Source organism: Choloepus didactylus, chromosome 3 (assembly GCF_015220235.1).
Source record: "Choloepus didactylus isolate mChoDid1 chromosome 3, mChoDid1.pri, whole genome shotgun sequence".
NCBI lineage: Eukaryota > Metazoa > Chordata > Mammalia > Pilosa > Megalonychidae > Choloepus > Choloepus didactylus.
In genome coordinates this window covers 117,778,974-117,805,790 of record NC_051309.1, presented here as the reverse complement: position 1 = coordinate 117,805,790, position 26,817 = coordinate 117,778,974, and the positions used below count along the sequence as shown (strand labels likewise).

At 42.1% G+C, this 26,817-nt stretch overlaps 1 protein-coding gene and 1 pseudogene across 2 annotated transcripts in view; both read right to left on the bottom strand.

Moving 5' to 3' along the window:
• Nucleotides 1-26,817, bottom strand: part of HADH (hydroxyacyl-CoA dehydrogenase) — a 70,143-nt gene that overhangs the window by 10,360 nt on the left and 32,966 nt on the right. The window contains exons 2-6 of one of the 2 annotated variants that reach the window (XM_037830426.1): nt 17,992-18,120; nt 16,447-16,604; nt 10,855-10,981; nt 7,473-7,562; nt 3,765-3,837 (exon numbers count right to left, since the gene is read on the bottom strand). In XM_037830426.1, the coding sequence (XP_037686354.1) occupies nt 3,765-3,837; nt 7,473-7,562; nt 10,855-10,981; nt 16,447-16,604; nt 17,992-18,120 (577 nt within the window). The remainder of the gene's footprint in view (nt 1-3,764; nt 3,838-7,472; nt 7,563-10,854; nt 10,982-16,446; nt 16,605-17,991; nt 18,121-26,817) is intronic. The other variant, XM_037830427.1, reaches the window with a different exon arrangement.
• On the bottom strand, nt 23,816-24,696 carry LOC119529073 (annotated as a pseudogene).

Sequence of the window (26,817 nt, the reverse complement as noted above, 5' to 3'; positions counted from 1 at the left end):
ACTTGGAAGGGAAAGGGGCCTCGAATTGCCAAAGACATCCTAAAAAAAAACGAAGTGGGAGGCCTTACACTTACAGACTTTGAAGCCTACTATAAAGCTACAGTGGTCAAAACAGCATGGTATTGGCATAAAGATAGACATATTGATCAATGGAATCGAACTGCGAGTTCGGAAATTGACTGATTTTTGATAAGGCCCCCAAATCCATTGAACTGAGACAGAACAGTCTCTTCAACAAATGGGGCTGGGAGAACTGGATAGCCATAACCAAAAGAATGAATGAGGACCTTTATACCTCACACCCTATACAAAAATTAACTCAAAGTGGATCAAAGACCTCAATATACGAGACAGTACCATAAAACTCCTAAAAGATAATGCAGGGAAACATCTTCAAGACCTAGTATTAGGATGTCACTTCTTAGACTTTACACCCAAAATAAAAGCAACAAAAGAAAAAAATAGATAAATGGGAACTCCTCAAAATCAAAAGCTTCTGCGCCTGAAAAAACTTTGTCAAAAAGGTGAAGAGGCAGCCAACTCAATGGGAGAAAATATTTGGAAACCATGTATCTGATAAAGAGACTGATATCCTACATATATAAAGAAATCCTCCAACTCAACAATAGTAGTACAAACTGCCCAATTATAATATGGGCAAAAGATAAGAAAAGATATTTTTCTGAAGAGGAAATACAAATGGCTAAAAAACATACAAAAAAAATGTTCATCTTCACTAGCTATTAGGGAAATACAAATCAAAACCACACTGAGATGCCATCTCACACCAATAAGAATGGCTGCCATTAAACAAACAGGAAACAATAAATGCTGGAGAGGATGTGGAGCAATTGGAACTCTTATCCATTGCTGGTGGGAATGTAAAATGGTACAGCCATTCTAGAAGATGGTTTGGCAGTTCCTCAGAAAACTAGTTATCGAGTTATCCTACAGTTGGGCAATTCCACTTCTTCGTATATACCCAGAAGTTCTGAAAGCAGTGACACGAACAGACATTTGTACAAAGATGTTCAAAACAGCATTGTTCACAACTGCCAAGAGATGGAAATAATCCAAGTGTCCTTCAACAGACGAGTGGATGAACAAAATGTGGTATATACATATGATGGAATACTATGCAGCCGTAAGAAGGAACAAGGTCCTGAAACGCACGGCAACATGGATGAACCTTGAAGATATAATGCTGAGTGAAATAAGTCAGACACAAAAGGAGAGATACTGTATGTTACCACTTCTATGAACTCTCTGAACAACATTAAAATCAATGTCTTATAAAGTACTGGGGACCTAGTAATAGACAATAGCTAGCGATGGGGTGTGCCAGTTTAGATATATTATGTCTCCCAAAACACCATATTCTTTGGTGCAGTCTTATGGGGGCAGATGTATTAGTGTTGATTAGGTTGGAACCATTTGATTGTTTCCATGGAGATGTGACCCACTCAACTATGAGTGACACCTTTGATTAGTGTGTGACCTCTTGATTAAATGTTTCCATGGAAATGTGGCTCTGCCCATTCAGCATGGGTCTTTGATTTAATCACTGTTGCTGCAGCTGAGAGACACATTTTGAAGACGGCCGTTGAAAGCTGATGCTGACATTTTGGAGGCGGCCATTTTGAAACACAACCTGGAAGAAAGCAGACACCAGCCACATGCCTTCCCAGCCAACAGAGGTTTTCCGGACACCACTGGCCTTCCTTCGGTGAAGGTATACTTGTACTGATGCCTTAATCTGGACATTTTCATAGCCTTCAGACTATACATTGTAATCAAATAAACCTCCTTTATAAAAGCCAATCTACTTCTGGTATTTTGCAATAACGGCAGCATTAGCAAACCAGAACAGGGGGAATGATAAGCTAATATGCTCAGATATGTTAATGATGGTGAATTCCAAGGTAAGGGAATGGATAGGGGTGACAAATGTTAATGGGATTGTAAGTATCAGAACTGTATTGAAGGTGAATAGGATTGAAAGAGGTTGTTTAAAGGCATGTTTCCCACAGATCAGCACCACAGATACAGATAGGGGCTTGCATGATATACTTCTAAGGTATGACACTAGCACAGAGCGTTGACAACAGAAGGATATATGGGGGGGTGGGGGGGGGGGGTCGGAACGAATGTGGTGGGCCAGAGAGGGAGAATCTCAGATGGCTTTGGGTCTCAAAGTGGAGCTGATGCAGTCAGCTGGCTGTTGAGAGCAGCTGAGTGGCAGGCGAATGGAGACTGGCTGGCGGCGTGCCTCTAAGCACCACTCACCGCTGGCTGCGAGAGAGGGAAGCTGCAAGGTAGCAGGACAGACATGGTAAGAAGCCTGAGGGGCAACATGCGGATCAAGCCCTTACTGTGGCTTGCTGGGAAACAGCATTCCCCCAGCCATGACCATGCTGCTTCTACTCACAGGCTCTGAGAAGGCTGTGGAGAAAGAGGCAGCGGGACCAGCAACGGCAGGCTCTACGGACAGCAGTGCCAAGAGCAAACTAAGAGCACTTCCCACGTGGGGTCAGAAACTGCCCTTCCAGCTTCACCTCACCAGTGGCTAATGATGGAGAGGTACACAGGGAAATCCCCATGTTTAGGATAAGAGGTGAGCAGAAGAAAAGAAAACAGTTTTCAATTTACAATTAGATACATGGTATATTAAAAAATATATCAAAAGTGACAGTACGTTTCAAGGAGAAAAACACCATTAACAGGTGAATCACCCACATGGTACATTCTAAAACACTACATTTTATTTTTTTAAAAAACACAAAACCCTGTCTTTCAAGGTAGAGCAAAAGCTTCATGCTTTTTTTGAGGTGTAATTAGCATATTTGTTGATAGATAAACAGAAGTATTGGTTTGATCTTGGAGCAAAAATCAGGCAACTGCTTCCATAAAACAGGGAAAAGTTTTAATATTTAAAGCAGATTTTGAGGAAGCAAATGAGCTTTCATCTTTCTGCAAGAGCTGGCATAAATGTTTTGTTTCAAAAACGACATTCTCAGGAGCAAGCAATTGTGAATGAGGTAATTGGAAACAATTACCCTTGCTTTTTATCCAGTCCTACCAAGGCTTGTTTGCCTTTCAAGCAGACATGATGGTTATCTTTGCAGAAACAGGGATGGGAAAGGAGGCAGAAGGATGCATGTTATTTTACAGCCTTGGAACATACCCCAAGCCTTGTATTTCTACAATAGGGAAAACCATTCTCTGTCAAGCAACAATTATCGAGGAAAAATTTTTAGCCATCCTTAAGGTTAAAAAAAAGGTATGGCATCATTTAGTAAGGACAGAAACAGAGCTGTTAGAAACAGTCCTCATGTCAGCCTTTTCTCATATTCTCTCCCATCACCCAGCACAAAATTTTAGGACCTTAGGGAACTTTAAAGATCACTTAGTCCAGTGGTTTTTAAATCATTATTATCAGTTTTAAGTAGTTAACCTTTTAACTAAAAGCAGAGATAAAGGATATAAATCCAGGCAGCCGTGTAACTGCTCTGGCTGGGACTGCGGTGGGGGCTCCCAGAGCCTCACTTCAGAGACTTCAGAGAATCCAGTGGACGCTGGGAACACAGGAACAAGGGCACCAGGCTCAAGTGGGGGTGAGGGCCGAGGTCACAGAGCTAGAAAACGTAAGTCTCCTTCCTCTAGTCTGCACCGCCTGCCCCTTCCTACAGATACTGTGCGGTAACTCCCGGAAGACAGCACCAGGAGCTGAGGTTGGCTGCTCACAGCCTGTGTAGGACAGCTACCTCGTTCATGCAGCCTGACTGCTTCCATAAGGTATGGCACCAGCAGACGGTTTACAATAAACCCTGGAGTGTCCTGTTTCAAGAGAGAGAAAAATAAAAGACAAGTGAATTTTCATTAAACTTCATCCTTTGTGAAGTCACCAGATTGCTCCCTTTTGCCCTGGATTATGTTATTCACATCTTATGAAGCTATGCATTTTTGAAATGTGTTTTAAAGTACCAGCACAGCCTTCTTTCTATCTCATGTAACATTTCATCCAACACTCATAATACTTAAAAACAAACAAACAAAAAACAAACAAACAAAAAAAACAGGTGTCTCCACTGTACAGATGCTGAAATAAAGGCTGATGGAGGCAGCAGGGCCACTGGAGACAGGCAGATCTGGGCTCCATTGCTCACATTCTGCCCATGTAACATTCTGAAACTCAATTTCCTCATCTGTGAATTGGGGGGTAACAATTTCTGCAGCAAGTTATTATAAAAATTAAATTAAAAACCATATAAAATGCCATGCACATAGCCTATACTCAACTGGTAGCCCCTTTACTCCTCTCCTCTCTCACACTTCTTTCAGAAATCTAGTACAAATAACACTCCATCTTAAACACAGCTCAAAAGAGTACTACATCCCAGGCTCTATGGGGCCATTCTTTGGCTGCTCGGTGTTTTCTCATGTTCCAACACACGGTTGGGGCCGATTCTCCAATGAATCCTTGGTCCTTCACAGCCTACCAGACCCTCTACTCCTGAGATGATTCCTTGTACTACGTACCTGGTTCATTGCTTTCTCTTCCTATAAAGATGCTTCATCATCTCTCCCAGAGGACTAATGTGGGATTTGGACTTTACCAACTGATCTCTTCTGGGTGCTGGTGGGGAAGGTCAGGTTGGTAATTTTTTTAGTGGTATTCATGTAAAGCTGATTCCCACTAAGTAAATGGCACCCCTCCTTTTGTCAGAAGGCTGTGATCTTCCCAGAGGCAGAACTCCTCACTCTGGCCCTGGGCCTCATACTCAGTTTCTAGCACATACGAAGCACTCAACAAACATCTGGATTAAAGATGACCAGGCTCATGCCTTACTCTTCTATATAACCTGACAACATGTTTGTAAACTGGACAGTAAAAACAACATGACTGTACCTCCTTCAACTCTGGACAAACTGCAACTAGTCCCGACCCCTAAGTCCACAATTCACAGGAGGGCTTTATTGGTTTAACCAAGATTATATTAATGAAACTACGTTGACTTCGTAACTGGGGCAAAAACACTTTTTAATTTCAAAAGATTTATTGTGGAAATTCAGGATAGGATACCTGAGAATGTGAAACATACCATATGCAAGATTAAAAGTCCAAAAACAGTCCAGGAAAAATATATGTTTCAATTATAACAGTTACATCTTCTATATAAAGGGCTCAGAGAGTGCAATAAAGAAAATGCACTAAAACTCACAAAATATTTAAACTCACTAGTAATCTAAGAAACATTCAGTAGAATAAAACATTTTTGACAATAAGATTATCAAGGTTTTTTTTATTATTATAATATTCAATGTTGCTGAGAATACAAAGAGAAAGGTACTTTCATAATATTGATGGGAATGTAAAGAGACAGTCCTTTTATAACACAATTTAATTTTACATAATCATAAATCTTGTACTTTTCATAATCCTTTATTTTATTTAACACTTTATTTATTGTATTTACTATATGCCAGGCGCTGTCCTAAATACTTTATAAATACTAACTTGTTCACTGCTGATAATAACCCTGTGAGACAGGTACTATTATCATCATGAGGACACTGAGGCACAGAGAGGTTAAGTAACATGCCCTAGGTTACACAGCCAGTAAGTGACAGAACCAGAATTTGAACCTAGTCAGGCTGGTTCCAGTGTCTGGGCCCTTAACCTGTACATTACATCCTCCCTGAGACACCTCATTATGAAGAAAGACATATTCCAGGCACATTAGCATCATTTTTCTGTGTCAGAGGTTGGTAAACTATGGTCCTACAGGTCAAATCCAGGCCACGAGCTGTCTTTGTAAATAAAGCTTTACTGGAGCACAGCCATGTTCATCTCCTTGTGTATTGTCTGTGGCTGCTTTCATACTACACTACATAACGGAGTAGTTGCAACAGAAACCACATGGCCCACAAAGCCTAAATATTTACTATCCAGCTCTTTAAAGAAAAAGTTTGCTAACCCTTATTCTATGTGGTTGCCACATTTTGTCTGGATGCCTCATCAAGAGTCTGAAAAACTGACCCAGAATGCCCAAAGGTAGCACACAGAGAGAGGATTTTAGAATGATGTAACAAGAGCAATTTGTTCAGAGAGTTCCTTATCCCCCAGCTGCTGTAGCCACTATGACATAACAGCTCTTCACCCTCTATGAATTAATGATTTTGCTGAAGATAATCACTGGCCTTCTCACTTCCTTCTTTTAAAAATCAGCTCCTTATTTGCTACACACTAATTCTTTCCAACACTGTTACTACTTACTTCCACTAACAAAGCATAATGGGGTAAGAAAGTGCAACCATAGCATGCAGTTACTAATATAATTTTTTAAACCAGATTTCAAAACACTAAAATAAACAAAAAATGGGTGTCTAAAGAAATGAGGCTCCCTACTAACAAACTTCTCTCTTAGACTGGGCAGACCAGCATGTACATAAGTCTGTTCTCTTTGGCTACGGAGGTCCAACAGTTGCCTTTTTCAGATAAGTTGTGAACAATATGATTTTACATGGATTAATGTAATACTATGGTCTCAAACGAGAATGTTTTAGAAAGCAAAAGGATACCATGAGAAGAACCATAACGATATAAAACATCATGGTCAAAAAATAGATGGCTTATTTGAAAAAATTAGTAATGGTGTGGCATTTCTTGACACAACTGCCTCTACGGAAAAACTGCAAAACCACACAGAAGTGTAGTCCTTAGGTTTCTGACAGAGAACTAAAGCAAACAGAGACAATGAAGGAAATCAAAATGAAGTAGTTATCATTTTAGTAATTGGGATGACTTAACATGTAACTGAATCTCCTAAGAAAGGGGAAAAAAAAAAGCCAAATGGAGGTCAAGCATAATTCCCAGTCAACTAAGCTTCTTAACGAAAAACAAAACAGAAACAGAATGCAACAGTCCACTGAGAAACAACTTCATTAACACTCTGGGGCAGGGTGGTCTCTTCCCCACTTCTATTATTTCCTTAAAACATCTGACACCTTCTTTCTGAAAGTGAAGCAGGGATGCATGTGCCCGCTGGGCCCAGTGTGCCCTAGGAAAGCCATCAGGCACACACGTGTCCATCAGGCTGCACCTGACACACAGGGTTCTGCTGCTAATGGGGGTAACTGAAACCACTTATCAAAATGCAGCCATTTATCAATGAAATAAACTAGGGCCCAGAGATAAGTCCCAAGTCCTTTGTTCAGCTGAATTCAGGCCTGGGCTTTGTTTGGATAACGCATTATCCACCTGCTGGCCTCAAGTATGGCTAAGCAGTCTGCTTTCCCTGCCAACAAAGTGGAACGGAGGCTGCATCTGCAGCCTGATCTTTACAGCACACCAGCCAGTGTGCAGCCAACAGTGCCTTGTCTCTCGCACGATTCTACTGAAGAGGAATGCTACTGGGAATGAGTCAGGTTCCAAGGAAGATCACCTCCTTCCCAAACTAAAGATACTCTACCTTGCAAGAAACAGGATGCTTTCCCAGAGTTTTGCTAAAGTCTAACAGAGATTCAAAGGTCTTCTGGCTGGTCATAGGTGTTTTAATGACCTGGAAATGCAAAGCAAAGAAGAATTACAACTTAGGAGTCAGTAAACAACCTCCAAAGAACTTTCCAAGGATATATCAATCAAAAGGGACCATGAAGACAACAAAAATAATTTCAGTTTCAGGATAGAAGTAGAGATCCCAAGTCAGAAACAAAATGTTAACCAAAATGTCCATTTTAAGACAAGGGAGCACTACAGACTATAAAAATTGAAGGCTTCAAATAAATTCTATATTATGTGTGTGTGGAGGAGAGTTTTACAGGCTTTGTAGTTGATATACTGTTTGGTTCAAATCCCAATCCCACCACTTGCTGGCTGTGTGACCCTGGGCATGTTTATTGAAATTGAAATCACATTGAAATTACTCTACCCACCTCAAGGCGTTGAAGTAAGGATGAAATCAGATTGGGGCAAAGCACTAAGCGCAGCTCCTAGGAGGTATGAAGTGTTCTGTAAATGCTGGCTTTTGTTATTGTTTTAGTTGCTATTGTTAATTTTGTCAGGAAGGTAAATGGAAATCTAGTGGAGTAGGATGACTATCTTTAAGGTACTCTGTAAGGAAGGAATCAAAAAGGAAAGGCCTAACTTCTGCTTTTGTTCTTATCTCTCAGATTATCATTGCTCAAAGAAACCACAGACCATGGAGCCCCACCCTCTTCTGTTATACATGAAGAGAAGGAAAAATAAACTGATTTGCCAAAGTCACAGGTCTCTTGGACTCCTATATGAGTGTTCCTTCCATGACTTCAACCTCACCTGTACAGATGCCTGAAAGCATAGTAGGCCCTTTTTGGTTCAGAATAGAGGAAGGCTTTAATTTACAGCCAATATGGGCCCACAGCCAGAGCCTGCTGTTGCCCAGGCACCTCAGGAAGGCTCCCTGCAGCCCTGCCAACCTTCTGAAACTTGCGATGCCAAGGGTACAACTGCGAGTCCTGTTCAAAGCAGTCCATTGGGATCGTGGGAGGCAGCACCAAGCATAGAGCCTGCAGTCAGCCCCCAATACACAGTGACAGAATTCATGTCAAGAAATCTGATTTTGATAAATGGAGAGAGCCCCAAGTGACTTTAAACTTAAAATAGACTGAAAGACAGACAGACAGATAAGCCAGACAGACAGACAGATATAATACAAGCACCAGTAAGAAACTTCAACCAGAGTCAAAGCAACAGGCTTGGCTTCTATGTCAGATTGTTTATGTGATCTCAGGCAAGTCAAATCAACCCTCCCTGTCGTATTCTCTAACATGAAATAGGGATAATAATACTTGACACTCGTTAGAGAGCTGGATGTCTTAATGAGCTACTGTCTGTAAAAGGATGAAAGATGCTATATAAAAGCAGAGATTATCATTCATGTTTTAATGTGAACACAGACTGGGGTGTGGTGGTATGTTATGAAACTAGCAAAGCAAATGAGTAAAAACGGAATAAAGCACCATGAAAATGGAGATGGGGAGTGGGAAGAGATAGACCAGAAACTGTTCTGTAGGTATCAAAAATCAAATAGCAATCCTAGAGTTTGTTCAAAAGGATATCTAAAAAGCTTCCATCAGAACCACATAAACTGAACTAGGACAAAGGCCATTAATTGCAATGTTTAAAAATAATTTGTTAGTTAAAAGGAGTCAATAGTAAAGACTTTTTAAATTTAAACAGGAGGAATGCATGGTTTTCATTCAGTAAATATCAATGTGCTACAGTAAATCGTCTGTGTATAGTTCTAAGGTAAGAGTCTGAAAAACAAATAAGTTCAGTCCCAAGTAAAGGAAAGGCGCCACGCAGCTTATACAATTCATTTTGGTACTTACCATCGGTGTCACATATGCAAGAGTAAAAATTAAAGAGTAAAAATTGAATGGAGAGAATGCTTTTACAGAACACTTTTCCAGAAAATAATGATAACATTTGCCAAGCATTAGCTGTTAAAAACCAAAGTGCTAATTTCCAAAGACAAAGGCAGACATCAGATAAATATAGTGGATAACATTAGAGTTTGAAATAAATCTACACAATTAGTCTTTATCTCAAAACATGTATGTGCATGACACAACTAAAGAAACTAACTAGTCCTTAAGTACTGAAATGTTGTAAATTCCATTCAACTTTTTTGCTTTTCATGTATCAGGTCTATATGCTGTTTTTCCTATTCTCTGTACCCCTCCCTTGGCATTCTTCAACTTCCTCAAAAACAGCCAAGGGAACGAGAGTAAATGTGAAGAAGCTGAGGGCCAACGTTAGTAGAACAGAAAAATTCCAATTGCAAGATGGGTCAGAGCTGTAATTTAAGGAAACAATAGTCACTGTTAAACTAGAAGCTAATGCTTATGCTGTTGGGGCAAGGAGGAGATAAAGGAAGGAAAAGGGGGCTGCAGGAGAAGGTGGCAGGGAAGAAGACACATCCCAATTCCCACTCCTGGAGAGAGGCCAAGGCCCAGTCTCCGGAGGCTGCCTGGCTCCTGGTCATCCACATGCCAGCATCCCCCACACTTCGCACGGCAATAACTCCTCAACCTCAGAACAAATGCTACTTTAATAGCGGCTGCTCCTCAGGCCCTGTAATTAGCCCCCTGTAAAAGGCAAGTTGACACATTTCAGCTGCAAACTGTCTATTGTGACTCCATATCCCTCCCACCCTGGTCTCCAAGCAATCAAACAGATGCAGCCCTCCACCTCTTGGTCAGGCGGGGAGGTTCAAGGCTATTGGGAGCTGCTTTTGATAGCTCTGATCACAACAGCCAGGAGATGTGCCTGATGTGGGGACAGCATGAAGGCATGGTTTTGTGGGGCCAGAATCACCCCAGGCAGGAATGGAGGACGGGGCAGAAGAGTCGCTCCTATGTAAAGCCAGACCTAATAGGAATTCCATTCACAGCCTGGAACAAAGTGACCCTCAGGGAGAATACAAAGCTGAGTGGTTCTCCCCCTGTGGGCTCATCCAGCAAGTGGTCTTTAGCTCTGTATTCCCAGTCGGATGCCTCTCTCAGCAGGCCTGGCACAAATAAGTAAACATTCCACAAAGTTAACAGCCCTCCTGGACATCACTGGGCGAAACACAGGGCTGCAGAAGAAACAAAAACAGGTGCCTTCCTATATACTGGGTGTTCTTCTTTCCTTTGGCTCTGAAAGGACAGACTACAGAGCAAGAAAAACACATGCACAAGGATAACCTTCGACCCACCCATCAAAACCAATCTGATACAATCCCCTGGTGGGAGGGCCAGAGTGACACAGAAAAGCAAGGTGAGGAAGACAGCAGAGCAAGCAGACATGCACAGCAGACAACCACTGACCTCCACGAGTTTCATTATGGGTACTGGGTTGAAGAAATGGAGCCCAGCAAATCGGTCTTGTCTGGTGGTTGCATTGGCTATGCTTGTGATTTGCAAAGAGGAAGTGTTGCTGGCAAAGATTGTGTGTCTGTGGAGAGAAAAATGGTGGGGTATCAAAATCAGTCCCATCTTTGGAAACAGTCAGGATGAGTCTCAGGTAGAATGGACTTGCTTACTGCCCAGATCTGTTGTCCAGAGAAAACACACATCTTCAAACAAGAGGCTGAAAATCAAGTGACCTCAGCTTAATTGAAATTTTGAAATTTTAGATTAAGTAATTTAAAAGTTACCTGTTCCAAAGGCATATTTAATCTTTGCCAATCTTTCCTTAAATTTAGGGAGCAAAATTTCTCCTGTCTACATGCATTAAATAATTCTCACAGTCTATAAGAAGAAAAGGAAGCAGTTCATAGATCAAGCTACTTAACAAACTTCAGTTACAAAATAAAAACTCTAAGTCACCAAAGACTAATGATGGAAAGAAGAATGTACCATGAACACCCAAATAAATAAAAACTGTAAATAAACACTTAAAATACTTGACTCCTCAACAAGAAACATTGATAGTAAACATGAATTAAGATCCTTCTCCTCCAAGTGATAAGCTTTACTTTTCCAGTGGACAGAAATCAAAGAGAAAACAGAAAGAAACCAACAACATCCAAACAATATTTAGGTTAAACAGGTAATTCAGGGAAAGAAAAGATACATGTACATACATAAATGTAGTTCAAGGACTTCTGCTTACAAAATTTGCTGAAAAAGCAGTACCATTTTCTCATGTGCATAAAATATGAAATTATTAATTTAAAGGAATCCACATGGACTCAAATCAAATTTAACTTTTAAGACAACAGTAAAGTGGGTTGCCAAAAGGCTAACAAGCTAATCTTTAAACAAAGGCCAAGTCTTGTAGGCTTTCCTATGGCACCACCTTGTGGATAAAAGTATACAAAGCTGCCAAATGCTAATTAAGACCATAGTGGTCTGGTCATAATGCAGGAAGGGGGTGGTCCCTTACTGACCAGATTCAGGGAGTCCTGCTATCAAAAAGGCAATACTACAATCTTCCTGAATTCAGGGGTCTGCTGGGAGGAAAGGAGGAAGGGAGGGGAAAAGAAATAAGTAACTTGGAAAGACGAGAGAAAATGAGAGAACCACTGTGGTTAGTAGGTAGGTGGGTAGGGTAACAGATGGATGGATGGATGGATGGATGGATGGATGGATGGATGGATGGATGGATGACTACCACCAGACTCAGGGAACTACTTAAGAGAAGATCCATCCATGTCATCAGCTCAGGAAAGTGCTTCACTTTCAAAGCATTGCAACACCCACCTCTCTCAAATTAGTTCTAAGTTAGCCAATTTAATGGCAAGAGAGGGGTGTTTTTTCTTTTTTTAAAAATATATATTTTTAAGGTTTTGCACTTTAGGTTTCAAAGTTATTTGCTTTTTGGTCAACAGAGAAAATAATATAAGCTACTTCCCCTCCCCTCCCATTACAGAAGGTAATAAAAAAGATCCTCTGCCACCAAGAACATGGCAGGTGTGTGGCTGACACAAGCAGTCTCTTGAGCATTCTGAGGGATTCTGAAGTGAAAAGCCTACAAGGGCGCTAGGGATGGCCTCGGCCCAAGGGTATGCTAGCAGCTGCTCCACACTTCCCAACTATGGGAATGCACAACTATCCGATGATACTGTGAACCACCGATTCCACACTTTGGATGGACTGAAGGATACGTGAACATAAGTCAATAAAACTGCTTAAAAAGGGGGGGGAGGAGAAAAGGCTGTTTCAAAGATTAATACTACACCATAATGTGGTACCTTTTATAGGATATTTGAAGGTCAACTTGCCTGAAAAAAGGGGACACGAAGGCACTGACTGGAGGGCACATTCCCGGTGATGTGCCACTGAGGCCCAGGTATAGCCAGTCCAGGGCACATCTAACACAGTCTATCAGAAGGGGAAATGTCTGGAGACCGCTACCTCTCCCACTTGGCCACTTTTCCTCAACTCTGAGTGTTTACTTCTTTAAAACCCACTTACAGAAAGGCTTCCTGGAGCCTACCCTCGTTCTCTCTCCCAAGCACCAGGTCCCAGTGGCTGCCACGGTCCGGCTGGCTCTGCTCCTACCAGTGTGTTTTATATTAAACACAAGAGACTTCCTTACCTTCTAACCAGAAAATACCTTCTCACATTTTCCTGGGAACACCTCACTCTTGAACTATCTTGTTTTTTCCCCTTTATGACAGACCCCAGATATCAAAAGGATTACTTTTCTCTTAAATGTACCAAAAGAAAAGTGACAGCACAAGCACGATGATCATTAGAAACTCCCCAGAGGAGATGTTTATCTGGTGCAGGATCTATATTTTCTGTGACTCACTACATGATCTAACTTGTACAGTCAGTTTGTTTGAACACCATAGATGCAGGGAGCAGTGAATGGGAAGTAGGATTTGGTGCGTTGTCTGGCTGGGGTGAAATCCCGACACATCTCAGAGTGATATAGGCAGAGAGTGTAAATGTATTTGTGCCCCCCCACCCCAAGGAGCTGGGGAGAAATGCGTAAGTATTGGACTTCCCCACCTGGGCTATTGCTGATTTCCCAGCAAACACTGAGAACTGCCAATTTAGTGGGTCGAGCCCTCGATCTGGGGCTTTCCCTTGTGAGACTAGTTGCTGCAAGGGGGAGGCTAAGCCCACTTATAATTGTGCCTAGGAGTTCCCCCCAGAGAGCCTCTTTGTTGCTCAGATGTGGCCCCCTCTCTAAGCCCACCTGGCAGGTGAACTCACAGCCCTCCCCTCTATGTGGGACGTGCTCCCAGGGGTGTGAATCCCCCTGGCAGTGTGGGAAATGATTCCTGGAGATGAGCTTGGACCCAGCACTGTGGGATTGAGAGGATCTTCTTGAACAAAAGGGAGCAGAGAGATGAAGCAAAGTAGGGTTCCAGTGGCTGAGAGATTTCAAACAGAGTCTAGAGGTCACTCTGGAGGGTATTCCTATGTGCTATACAGATATCACCTTTTAATCTTTAGTGTGTTAGAATAGGTAGAGGGAAATACCTGAAGCCGTCAAACTGCAACCCAGTGACCCTGAATCTTGAAGATGACTGTATAACTATACAGATTACATAGTGTGACTGTGTGACTGTAAACCTTATGGTTTGCACTCCCTTTATCCAGTAAATGGACAGGTAAGTGGAAAAATGAGGACAAAAATTAGATGATGAATAGGGTAGGATGGAAAGATTGAGGTGCTTTTTGTGTTTATTTTAAATTTGGAGTAAGGAAAAGGTTCAAAAATTGATTCTGGTGATGAACACACAATTGTATGATGGTGCTGTGAATTCACTGCACACTGTGGATGACTGTAGGGTATGTGAATACATCTCAATTAAACTGTATTAAAAAAAGTAAATGAACAATGAGGGGAAGAGGGGAATGAGATGTTTAGGATATTCCTTTTTATTTTAATTTTCATTTTATTTTTTGCAGTAATGAAAATGTTCAAAGTTTGATTATGGTGATGAAAGCACAACTATACAACGATACTGTGAATAACTGCACAATTTTAATGACTGTATGTTATGTGATTATATCTCAATAAAAACTTCATTAAAAAAAAAAAAAGAAAGAAACCCTGCAGGCCTCAGTATTGAGAAGACAAGAGGGTATAGTGATGGGGACCGCAACAGACAGAAAGCCCACACTTTGTGGTAAGTGGAGAGCCAGGCCTCAGCTCTGGCCGACTGTGGGCCTCCGGTAATTACACATTTGTACTTCCTGCACTGGTGCTAGGGAAGTAGTGTTCTTTTCCAGGGTGCAATTGTTTAATCAGAGCTTCCAATGGAATTTTACCATTTGAAGATATCTTTTTCCATTATAGGATCTGACTTTAAAACTTAGCAGCAAATTCTCTCTATAAAATTTAAAACAAAACAAAACAACTTAGCACACTTTAAATGACAGAGGTGACCTAAAATGTAAACACAGAGTGCAGAAAGGATGGCTGAAGGTCACACTTACGATGTGCCTACTGTGGACTATACCCTTTCACACACCCCATCTCTGTAGCTTATATACACTCAGATAAAAGAGCCTAGGACAGTGCCTGACACACAGAAGCACCCAGGAAATGTGGGCAAAAGGTACTATGAACCCTATTTACAAACAGAGAAACTTAACTCTTAGAGAGTTAAAACTGGGAAGATCTTGGAAATGATTTATCCCAAAGCCCTCAACTCAGATTATATATAGATGATCAAAATGAGGCCCAGAAAGCTTCACAACTTGTCCAAGGTCACAGAGTGAAGTGGTGGGAGGCTGCTACCAACCCCAGGCCTTTAAACTCTCATCCTAACACTCCTTCCATTACCCCACGTGGACACGAGGGTAGCCAAGCCTAACACTGGTTACTGGGAAATGAGCCAACACTTGAAGAAAGGCCAAACTGGCTAACAAAACACCCTTCCCTGGGCTGGGTGTTCTATTACCTTAGAGGGCTCCCTGCTGTTGGAGCCAACCTCCCTACCAAGAGAATCTTCTGCTTTTGTCAGATATTACTGCAGCCCCTAGATGCCAGTGAGATGCACATGAGCCTGCTGATCTCGGCAGAGTGATTTACAGGTGACAGGAAGAAAGGTCTCTTCTCTTTGTCAGGGGGACAGGGGCTCTCTGGCTCTGAGGTGTGACATTCCAGCAGACTGGTGTATAAATGTCTCTGTAGCCACTGCTCACTGGTGGCCACCTGAGAATTACTTTTGTCATATGTTATTCTGACTTTCAGTTCCAACCAAGGGTGATATGTGGCCAAGTTAGCCACAAGGACAGTAGGAATGCATCAGTCAGGTGTCATAACGGTTCAAAGTCACTAGTCAAGCACCACCTGAGGCTCAGGATTCTCAGGCGAGCTGCAGCGTCCTGCATGCACATGCTGCTAACACTGCACAGAGTCCTGAGTGCCAGGCACTCTGTACCTGACCTAGCTATGGTTGGCTCTCCTCTCCCCGCTCCCTTGCCAGGAAGCCTGATAAGAATTTAACATTTCTTTAATAGTCCCAAGTGGTGTTAGATTTAACCCAAATAGAACTCTAAACAGTAGAATCCTGGGGAAACTTTATAGACCAAAAGGCATTCCCTTCCATTATGCAACTCCATCAGTTCTACCTCAAAAAAGCGGAAACACAAAGCTGCTCCGAGGTTCCCTGGCAGACATTTAAAGACATGCCCAAGCCTTCAGCATAGAATGGCCCATGACTTAGACACTGCAAGTGACATACAACCTTGTCCCTGGATGGTCCCCTTCATTTTACTATAGGAAATTCCTCCCAAGGGTCAGATCAGAGCAGCTCATGCCCCAGGGAGTAAATCAGAGCAAAGGAGACAGTACCGGTTCTTTTAAAAACAGCTTCAGGATGGTAGAAAGAGAGGTGGACTTAGCGTTTCAAGACCTCTTACTGGCAGGAGGCGATAAATGAGGAGAAAAGCCTGAGCCCTGGGTAGGGAGACCTCAGAACCCAACAAGAGCATGCAGGGGTCACGTACTCAGCAGCAAATTTGTCCAGCCTCTTGAAGAGCTCATTCTTCGCCGTCAGATTCTCTACGATGGCCTCCACCACCAGGTCCGTGCTGTGGACGACTGACGCTGCGTCTGTGCTGGTCGAAATGCTGTTCAGGGTTTTCTGGACAAATTCATCACCAGCCTAAAGCAGTGAGAAGAAAGAGAACAGTCATCGGTCTTACCTGAAAGTGGCGTGCAATCTGCTGCTAAGGCAGAAGAAAAGAGGAGGGTAGGATAGACGAACACACCCCAGACACAACCATTATGCTTCCTGAAATTCTGAGAAATAAAACTCCCAACGTTTCTGCTTAGGGGCAATGGCATCTCAATATACTTCTAGACACCAGGCAAGCATCTGCCTATGAACAGTCCCAACCCCTGGCTATCGCCACCCTGGCTTAACCATGACCCTTCAAGTCCTTGGCCAACTCTGGTCCCATTACAAGACCGTCAATTTGCAGCGCCTGTATTGGTGTGCTACAGCTGCTCTCATGGTTCCCATGACGCCTGCGGTGCGTCCTTCCAGAGGCCCACAGCCTCTGTCCACAGTTGACAATTGGCACATGTTTGCAGAGTAAACAGGTGAAACCTGCAGGATATCTCAGCTCAGACTCACTCCACAACTCCAACCTTCAGCCCAGGGCTCTTAAAATCCCACCTGTCTGGAACCTCCGCACAACAATCCCTGAACAGGGGCCCCTATAGACTAGGAATACGGGAAACAGGGGAGGGTGATCTTAATCTGCCTGTAATTTTTAGTGGTTGGATTTCTTCAGGGAGAGGGTCTAAACCATGGATACCCTAGGCAAAAAAAAAAAAAAAAGGTAAAAAAAACCACAATCTATTTGCACACTGCCTGCACACTGAGAGAGAAATTTCATCCAAGCCTCAAGGAAATAAAAAACAAATTTAACAAAGTATATAAAAATTCACTTGGGTGATTTTTTTCTGTATTTCTACTTAATTGCAAAGTCCTAAGTGAAAGTGCCATGGAAAAGCAACAAGATTCAGTGAGCAACAGTGAGTAAACCAGTTACCAACCTTCTAAGAGTTTCTCAAGTTCTTGTGCCTCTTCCTCTGGAAAATGAGGAAGATTCATCTGTGTTTTCTTCCATAGCATATAACAAATGGGCATAAGAAACTATCTAAGCAATCAAAACTTTCTATCTAAATAGAATGTTTACTATATCATTCTTTTTAACTTGCAAATACAAAAATTATCTTCCTGTATTGCCCTCTTAGATCTTTATAACAAAATAGGTATTCTTCAACCCCAAGTTCTCAGTGGACAGAAATTTTCTCCTCAGCCTCAACTCCCACCCAATGATATGTTTATTTACTTCTCAACTCTTGTCTAATTAGACCCCCTGAACATTTAGCATTTAGTTAAATTATAGGTCCACAGTTGCAGGGAAATGAGTTTTATACAAACCAATCAAAATTAAAAAGGCAAGCAAATATCAGAACCCCCTCACAAATGTGAAGAGGTCAGAGGACTGGTCTTGAGGACACTGATAACAAGAAATTACCTTGGGATCTTCTGCAAACTTCTTCTTGGCCACTTTCCTAAGGCTTTCCTCAATTCCTTTTTTGGATTTTGCCAGGATGTCCTCCGTCTGATCCACCAACACTACTGTGTGGCCAGTTGCTGCAGCGACCTAGAGCAAAAAGAAGAAGAGTTTTGTTTTGTTTTATTTCAAAGGAAAACAAAACACTTCTAAAAAATAAAAAAATAGAAAACGGTACAGGAGTTCCATAGTCCACATGAACTCTTCCACCGTTTGATTCAAAATACTGAGTGAACATGGTAACAGCCAATATTAACTAAACAACGTACTTTTTGCCGGGCACTGTCGTAAACCCTGTATATGGATTACGAGTTCTCCCAACAACTTTCTAAGGTTAAGTAAGAAGCTTCCCCATAGGCACACACTGCTAAGCAGCAGGGCTAGGCTCTGAATCAAGGTGGTCCAGATCTGGAGCCCCTGCTCTAACTCCTTCCTTGCACTGACTCTAATGCTACATCATCCAATATGAGACCCAACAACCACAGGTGGCTCTTTAAATTAACTGAAATTAAGCAAAACTAAACATTCAGTTCTTCGGTCGCACTAGACATATTTCAGGTGCTCAAGAGCCCACTCCTGGAGTGTCCCCCCCATCCCACCATCCGTTTTCATTAGAGCTGGAATATCCCATGCAACTTGGCTCCCTGGCCCTTCCCCACTGCAGTCCTTAAATCAGCAGCAGGTAAAACCGCAAATGCTCTAATGGTAGCAAAAAGACTCCCGTCCCCAAAGGCTATTTTGTGACAGGCTCCCACAAAAGTGAAGTCTTTGGCACTCATCCAATTTAGGACAGCATTTCCCCTCCCTTCAATACACCCAACTTGGCTGAGGAAGGAATCCTGGGGTACACAGAAAGTTGAATAAAGCTGCCCCAAGTTCGCAGGGAGCCACCTTAATTTAGCCACAGTGACAAGAAAATCCCCATTTCATCACAATTTGCCAATAGATTCATCAAGGACGGTGGAATAGGCAGTGAGGCTAAAAATAGGTAATGAGGTAATCTTATAGGCAGGATGTTATAAATGAATCCGTTCAATCCAGAAACAAGAAGGCATGTGTAACCTAATACAAACATAAATAACCTACAAGGCCAGCCCAACAGCCAGGCCCTTTAAGACTGGGGTCTGAGAAGCCCCGTGCAGTAACACTGCCCTAGACCTTTGTGGCACCAACAGTGCCCAGGAGAGGGACAGGTGAGCTGGAATGAACCTGCCCAGTAAAGAACAAGGAGACGAGAAAGTAATAAAACAGTCCTAAACCACCACTGTAATGTGAGATTTCTGAGGCCAGTCCACTAAAACTCAAAGAAGCAGAAAACCAGAGGAAAAGAAACAAAAAATAAAAGAGCAAACCCCAAAGACAAAGAGGTTCAAATCCCAAAGTAGTATTTCCAAAGAACACATTTTCAAATGGTAAGACAGGTTTTAAGTGGAAGCTAATTACAACTGCACCTTCTAATAGACTCTCCCATGGCTCCTCCCCAGACAGCAGTAGAAAGGGAACCAAGAAAAGGAAACACTGCCTGACATTCAGAGTAGGGCAATGGAGTAACAGGGATTTTACCTTGATAAAAGGACAGAGGGGAACAGCAAACCTGCACTGTCAGCACAGCACAATCAAAAGAAAACACTGTGCCAAAGGCAGAACACCCAGCAACCCAGACCCAGGATTCTCCCTAAGTGCCAAAATGCCAAGGCCAGTATTGCCAACCACTCAAATCACTTGAAACAAACTCAAATCTGCAACTCAGTGAAATCAAAGTAAAGAAGCAGAAGTAAATTTAGAAGCTATGCAGCAAAGAGTTAACACAGCAGACCTGAGGCTGCTAGCTTTGCAAGGCCTGCTTGCAAGGTTGGCCCTTGGTTGGTGTCTGGGAACTTGGATTTGGAGAGGGTTCCCACCAGTCTCTGGTAAGGGCAGCTGGCTGTCCCTAAACTGTGCAAACAATGTGGTTTTATGCTGAACACATGCTTTCCTTCCGGGAGCCTAGAATTTGGGTACATGCCAGGCAGAGGGTACCTACCTGATTATAGCCCCCCAATAAAATCCCTGGGCATCAAGTCTCTAATGAGCTTCCCTGGAGACAACATTTCATACATGTTGTCACAACTCATGGCTGCGAAAATTAAGTGCATCCTATGTGGCTCCACTGGGAGAGGACCTTGGAAGCTTGCACCCGGTTTCCACCAGACTTTGCCCCATATATCCTTTCTCTTTGTTGATTTGGCTTTGTACCCTGTCACTGTTATAAATCATAACTGTGAGTATAACTGTATGCTGAGTCCTGTGAGCCCTGCTAGTGAATCCCCAAACCTGGGGGTTGGTCTTGGGGATTCCCAACACAGAAACAAAGAAAATAAATCTCAAATTCCAGTTGGCGCTGATGATGAAACTGGCACACTGGGGAGCAGGAGATGACAAGGAGGATGGTGATGGCTGACAGGATACAATGTTTGCAGGGTTGGGACAAGCAGAGGTGCTGGCTCAAGACCTTCCATTTTTGTTTTGGCTCCTGTTTGACAGTCCCTCTGGAATGACACAAGTCATTTTCACTTTGATCCTCTTAACCTCTGACCTAGATCACCCCTTGAATAGGCCAAACAGGATTCCTCCAATTCCCACCTGCTTCTTAGGTCCCAATCCACTCCCTCACCCCTCACTTAACCTCCAGAAGTATCACTCAGGCTTTTGCCCTTCAAGGAGGCTGAGGAAAAGTTCAAGTACATTTGGCAGAAGACAGCGCCAAGGCTGACGGAAGAGAGACAAAGAAATACAACCAGGGTAGGGCTACCCTTTTACTTGGGGACTTGAGAAAACATGAAAATAAATATTTTTTTAAAAAAAAAACAATATTATAAGGTCCATATGTGGAGTGTCAGGCACAATAAAAATTGCCACAAATTTAGCCTAGCTGAAAAACCTGTCAGCCAGCAGATCTCAGAAGGCTGGATAAAAGGAGAACACCCAAAATGGCCCAACATCTGAAAAAATACAGTATCAACCCTTTAGGTGGGGTGGACAGGCAAGGGACATGGTATCAGGTCTTTTTTCTAGGTAGCTACTTTCAAAGTTGTTCACAAGCATGCTTGATTTTGATACGTCACTCGGCATTTCTGGCTGTGTTGCAGATAAGTCATAATGCTGTCTTCATGATTACTATTTTTTGAAGCTATAAGCAGAACCAAACCAAGAAAGGAAGTACCCTCAAATATTCAAGTCTACCAAGAGAGACATGCACACTTATGAAAACAGTAAAATTCAACCAAGAAAGCATTTTCCGCCTAAATGCTGATTCTTCTCTCTCATCCAAAGTCCTCAGATAAACTCCCACCCACATGAGGAAGACACTGGGCCCATTTGGGCATGACTCTGCTTAATCCTGGCACGTGAATGAGCACACCAGAGACAACACATATATGCACACTGGACAAAACGCGGCTATTAAATTAAGGCTCTCTAGGCAACGCTCCAGGGGGGCAAAGTGTACATGTCAAATGACCATGTCAGTGTGACTGAGTGTATAAAATGTTTGTTTATTTTCCCATTTCAACCAGAAGACACAGGAGGAGCAAGGAGGGGACAAATCTAATAGAAAGGGGAAAAAAGAGATGTTCTTTCCCAGCATGTTGCTAACTGATCACATTACCATTTAGCAAGACTTCCCTTAGCCCCACACCGCCTCTTCAGTCTGAAGAGGCTGCATTCTTGTGGGAACTTTAGCTCAATTTTTCTCCCTACCTCAATCAAATAACTGAAGCATTTTCTGCACTTTTGAACTCTCAAGGTGCCCAAACTTGCATTTCTGGTCTAGAAAGAAGGCAACAATTCTATTTTCCAATCGATTATGTGTGAAAGGTTTTTTTTTGTTTTGTTGCTAGTCTCCTTTTTCTTTATTAGATAATTTGTGGGTTTACAGAATAATCATGCATAAATAAAGGATGCCTATATACCACTATATACTGGTGTAGAACATTTGTTAACAATTGATAAAGGCACATGTTTATAATTGTACTACTAACTATATAGTCCATAGTTTAACTTAGGGTTCACTGTTTGTATAGTAATAGAGTTCCATGGATTTTTTTTTTTTTTTTTTAATCTTCATGTTTTTAAGAAAACACTTTCCACTTCAGGAAATCTTGTACTATGGATAATGCAAAAACATAGATAGAAAGAACAATTCTCTTTAAACCCAAAGTACATATAGTAAGGTCTGAATGGAGAAAATACAGGTGAAATAGAGAAATTTTAATTCTCGTTGGAATATTTTTCCATTTTATTTTGAAGCTCTGTGGTACAGGTCAGAATTTACTGCATAGCAATAAACTACCATTACAGCCTGAATTCAAATGATTCATGTTATAGCAGTATTTTCACTTCACCCATCTGCAGAGAACAACCCAAATAAATGCTCAAGTTCCTTGCGTTCATTTTTTGCAGTCGAAAGGTTGACAACTTCTTGAGGGCAAATTCATCTTTGCAAACCCCAATGCCCGGCCCACAGTGAGCATTCAATGCATATTTGTTGAATGAACAAACCACTCCTAGCCAACCACCTGGTGGTACATATTAGATGCTAAATAAAATATTCACAAGACCACTGGTCCAGTGTTCTTTGATTCTATTCATCTACTCTAAATGGTATGAGGTAGGGGTCCACCTTCATTCTTTTGCATATGGAGATCCAGTTTTCCCAGCCCCATTAATTGAAGAGACTATTCTTTCCCAAATGAGTGCACTTGGCACCCCTGTCAAAATCACTTGCCCATAGATGTGAGGGTTTATTTCTCAAGTATTAATTTGATTCCACTGGTCTGTATGTCTTTTCTTGTACCAGTAGCATGCTGTTTTGATTACTGTAGCTTTGTAATAAGTTTTAAAATCAAGAAGTGTGAGTCCTCCAACTTCATTCTTTTTTCAAGATGGCTTTAGCTATTGGGGTCCCTTACTCTCCCATATAAATTTGATGATTTTCTTTTCCATTTATGCAAATAAGGCTCTTGGAATTTTTTTCTACTTTTAGCAAAGGATTCGCTAACCCCCAAAAAGCAAAATTCAGAAAATAGCCACCCACTGCAAGAACAGTTCCATAATAAAACATTAAAAAATCATCCTCTCCCCTCTTCCCGAGGTAAGCTCCTTTATGTATATCACATTTTAGAATACACTGATGCCCAGAAATACCCTGTGTAAAGGACACACGGCACTTGTCAAATGAGTTCCCACTTTCTGGTACACCTGTTTTTCTGTAGCTTCCCCCTTATAATAGAAATTTATTACAAAATTCTCTTTTCTTTATAGCAAAATATATTTTAAACCCCTCCTTCCACTCTTCCCACTTCAGCTGGAAAGTAGAGAATTGATCCCACACAAGCTGTGGTTAAAACACTGAATGATGAAGAATAGACGGGTTACTCTAAGTTCTTCAGTTATATACATAGGCATTTACAGAGAAAGTTGAATCTCAAGTTCTGTTGCTCTCCAAAATGGCTAACAGAAGAGAGGATTTGATTAGGACAGCTAAAAAGCTGAGCTATTCTATGATGGAGCAAAACAAGCTTTTTCTCAACCATCAATGATACTTAATACTTGTTGATCACAAACCCCGAAATGATATTCCAGTCCCAAATAAAGAATATATTTCAGAGAGAACCATCAGAGTGCTGAGATAAATGAACAGAACAGAAAGCTGGTGAAGACACAGAATAAAGAACCCCAAGAAATTTTTAGTGCCATTTTCATTTAACAAGCCTGTAGTACAGTAACCTAAGGACCCCGGCTGTGATCACACTAGGATGTTTTTATGGAATTGCTGCAGGAAAACAGCATTAGCAGATAGATGGCTCACTGATGGAGCAAGCAGCTCCAGCACCAACTTCCTGGAGAGACTTAAGGCTGGGGAGTGTAGCAGATACTTCTTGCCAGGTGGGAGCTCTTTGGTGAAGAGCCCTTAAGGGAAGTTTTCTGGCTTCCTCTTCCAGGATGGTTGGAAGGACCATCACACTGTCTCCATCCTTCCAACCAATAGGGGTAGAAACCTTCTTTTCTGCCATAAGCTAGAGAGAAACTACTCTGAGAATCTCATCAAAGTTCCTTCCAGTGGCAGCTGGATAGAGGATAGACAGCTTCAGTTTCCTATCAGGACCAAAAATAAACACCACATGAGCTGTCACAGGCATGCCCTGTCTGTCCTTCTCTACTGGGCCCAGCATTCTGAACAAGATGGCAAGGTCCCAACTCCTATCATCAATGATGGGAAAAGGTAATGTTTCTACGAGCGCATCACCATTGTATGCACTGATGTCCTTGCTCCAGGAAAGATGGGCCTCAACACTATCTATTGAAAGGGCAAACTTAACATTCCTCTTGGCAAATTCTGCTGCCAGCTTTGCAGCTCTGCCAAGATCCCTAGTGCACACTGGGGTAAAGACCAAGGGAGAGAGAAGAGAATGCCCCATGGTGGTACTGGCCTCGAAACTGGGGGTCTCACCCCCGAGAAGCAAAACTCCAGGCATGGCGACAGCAGTGACCCAGGAGGGTGAGGAGACGCAGCTGTCATAGCCACCAGCCAGCCAGCTCTACAGAGAGTGGCTCTCGGAATTTTGATTGAGATTGAGTTGAATCTATAAACTGCTTAGGGTAAAACTGATATCTTAACAATATTTACTTTTCTAATCCATGAACACGGAATGAAGCTAAGAACAAAAGTAAGAAATTCTATGTTTCTCCTGAAAGCAAACTTACTGGGGTTTACAAATACCCTTTGGACAGTGAGGAAGCCTGTTTATCAGTTTGGGGGCAAAAAAAAAATTAATAATAATAAAAAATAAAAAAATAAAGCAAGGGTTATTATAAAATGCTTTCCATCAAACGGTCAAAGGTCACAAAGAACTTGGCTTCTCAGGTAAGGTCTTTTGATCCCCAACCCCTAGTACCTGTCTCCTAGGGATGGGTGGAAACTGCCATTTAAAGCACCATGCTGTGTACTTTGTGCGTTCGTTCCCTCATTGAATATTACCTACTGTGATGGTTTGAATCTGTATGTACAGCAGAAAAACATGTTCGTAAATCTAATCCATTCCTGTGGGTGTAAACCCAAATTGAGCAGGTTCTTTTGATGAGACTACTTCAGTTAAGGTGTGACCCACCTCAATCAGGATGGGTCTTAATCCTATTACTGGAGTCCTTTATAGACAGAAGCAAGACACTGAAATCAGTAAAACCCGGAAGAGAAGGGAAGAACCAGCAGACACCACCATGTGCCTTGCCACATGGCAGAGGAACCAACGATCACTGGCAGCTGGTCTTTGGGAAGAAAGCATCTCCTTAATGTGGACATTTTCCCAGCCTCAAAACCATAAGCAAATAAATTTCTATTGTTTAAACCAACCTATTGTATGGAATATGCTTATGCAGAAAGCACTGGCTTGATGATGCCTTGATTTGGACATTTTCCTGGCCTAAAAACCATAAATAAATTCCTATTGTTTAACATTGTATGGTATTTGCTTAAACAGCCTAGGAAACCAAAACACCTACTATTGACTAACACCTGCATTGTGCCTGTTGCAGGTCCTGGATAAAGTGGTGAACAAAACAAACCCTTGCTCCAGAGAGCTTTCACTCTACATAAAGTATCTCATTTGAGTCTCATAATAGCCTTTGGGGGAGGGGTATTATTCTCATTGTAACAATAAGCAAACTGAAAGTCTGAGATGTGACTAGGATTTGAAGCTAGGGCTCTCTGCTTCCAGAAGCTCGTGTGCTGTTCTTGACCCCTGCTTTAGAGCCCAAAAGGCAAAAGGCGTGGCTGAGTCTGCGGGGGTACAGCCTGAGAAAGTACTGAGCTGGACAAGCCAGTTCTGCCGACTGTGAGGTAGGAAACCTTCCTTCACCTCTGCAGGCTATAGCCTTACCTATAAAAAGGGAGCAATAGGGTTGCCAGGAGGATTAAATAAATTAATACAGGTTAAAGACCTAGAACAGTGCCTAGCACATCACAATAGCTTTATTTTTTTTTATCCTAGGCACTCTTCCTTCTTCTGCAATATCAAGCTTTTGCTCTTACACCTTCTGATCTCAGGACTTGTGTTGCCCTTCCAGTTTTTATTTTCAGATTTTCCTTTCTGTCTCCTTCCATTTTTACAAACAGACTGGAATCTCCCTGCTTTTAAAAAGAAGGAAGGCAACTAAGACAAAAAAAACTGCGTAATGATTCAGTGTTCACGGTCCTTTGTTGGATTCTATCTTATCTGTTGCAACCCCTTCCTCTAGCTTGATTGCTTTCCTGATCTTTGGGGATGTCTAGGCAGTAACCACCCTGACTTGTCCATGTTGAGGGGGGCTGTTGACATCATGGGGAGGGGGGACGCATTCTTGAGGAAGCTGTTGCCTCTGGGTTTTGGAACTTGTCAGGCATGAGAACACTGGAGGATCTGAGTTTCTGAAGGATAGACTTGATGAGTGAGATTTTTGTGGAGTCTCGGATGGGGACGAGGGTATTCTCTGGGGTTTTGGGGACTACTTTTGATTTACGTTTGTCATGCTGTGAAAAGGCTATTTTAATTTTGTTTTATATACCCAGAGAGCAGTCTATCAGGGTCCCAACAAAAAGCAGTGGATAGATTACCAAATTTTGCTCTTGTTGACCTTGCACTTTCACCTCTGTAAATAAGGCCTTGATGTTGTCAAATGAAATGGTCAGTCTCTCTGCTTCTTTTTTAACTAAACAAATACACAGCATAAGCAACCCTGAATACTGGTTCATATTTCTGGATTTCTATCTTT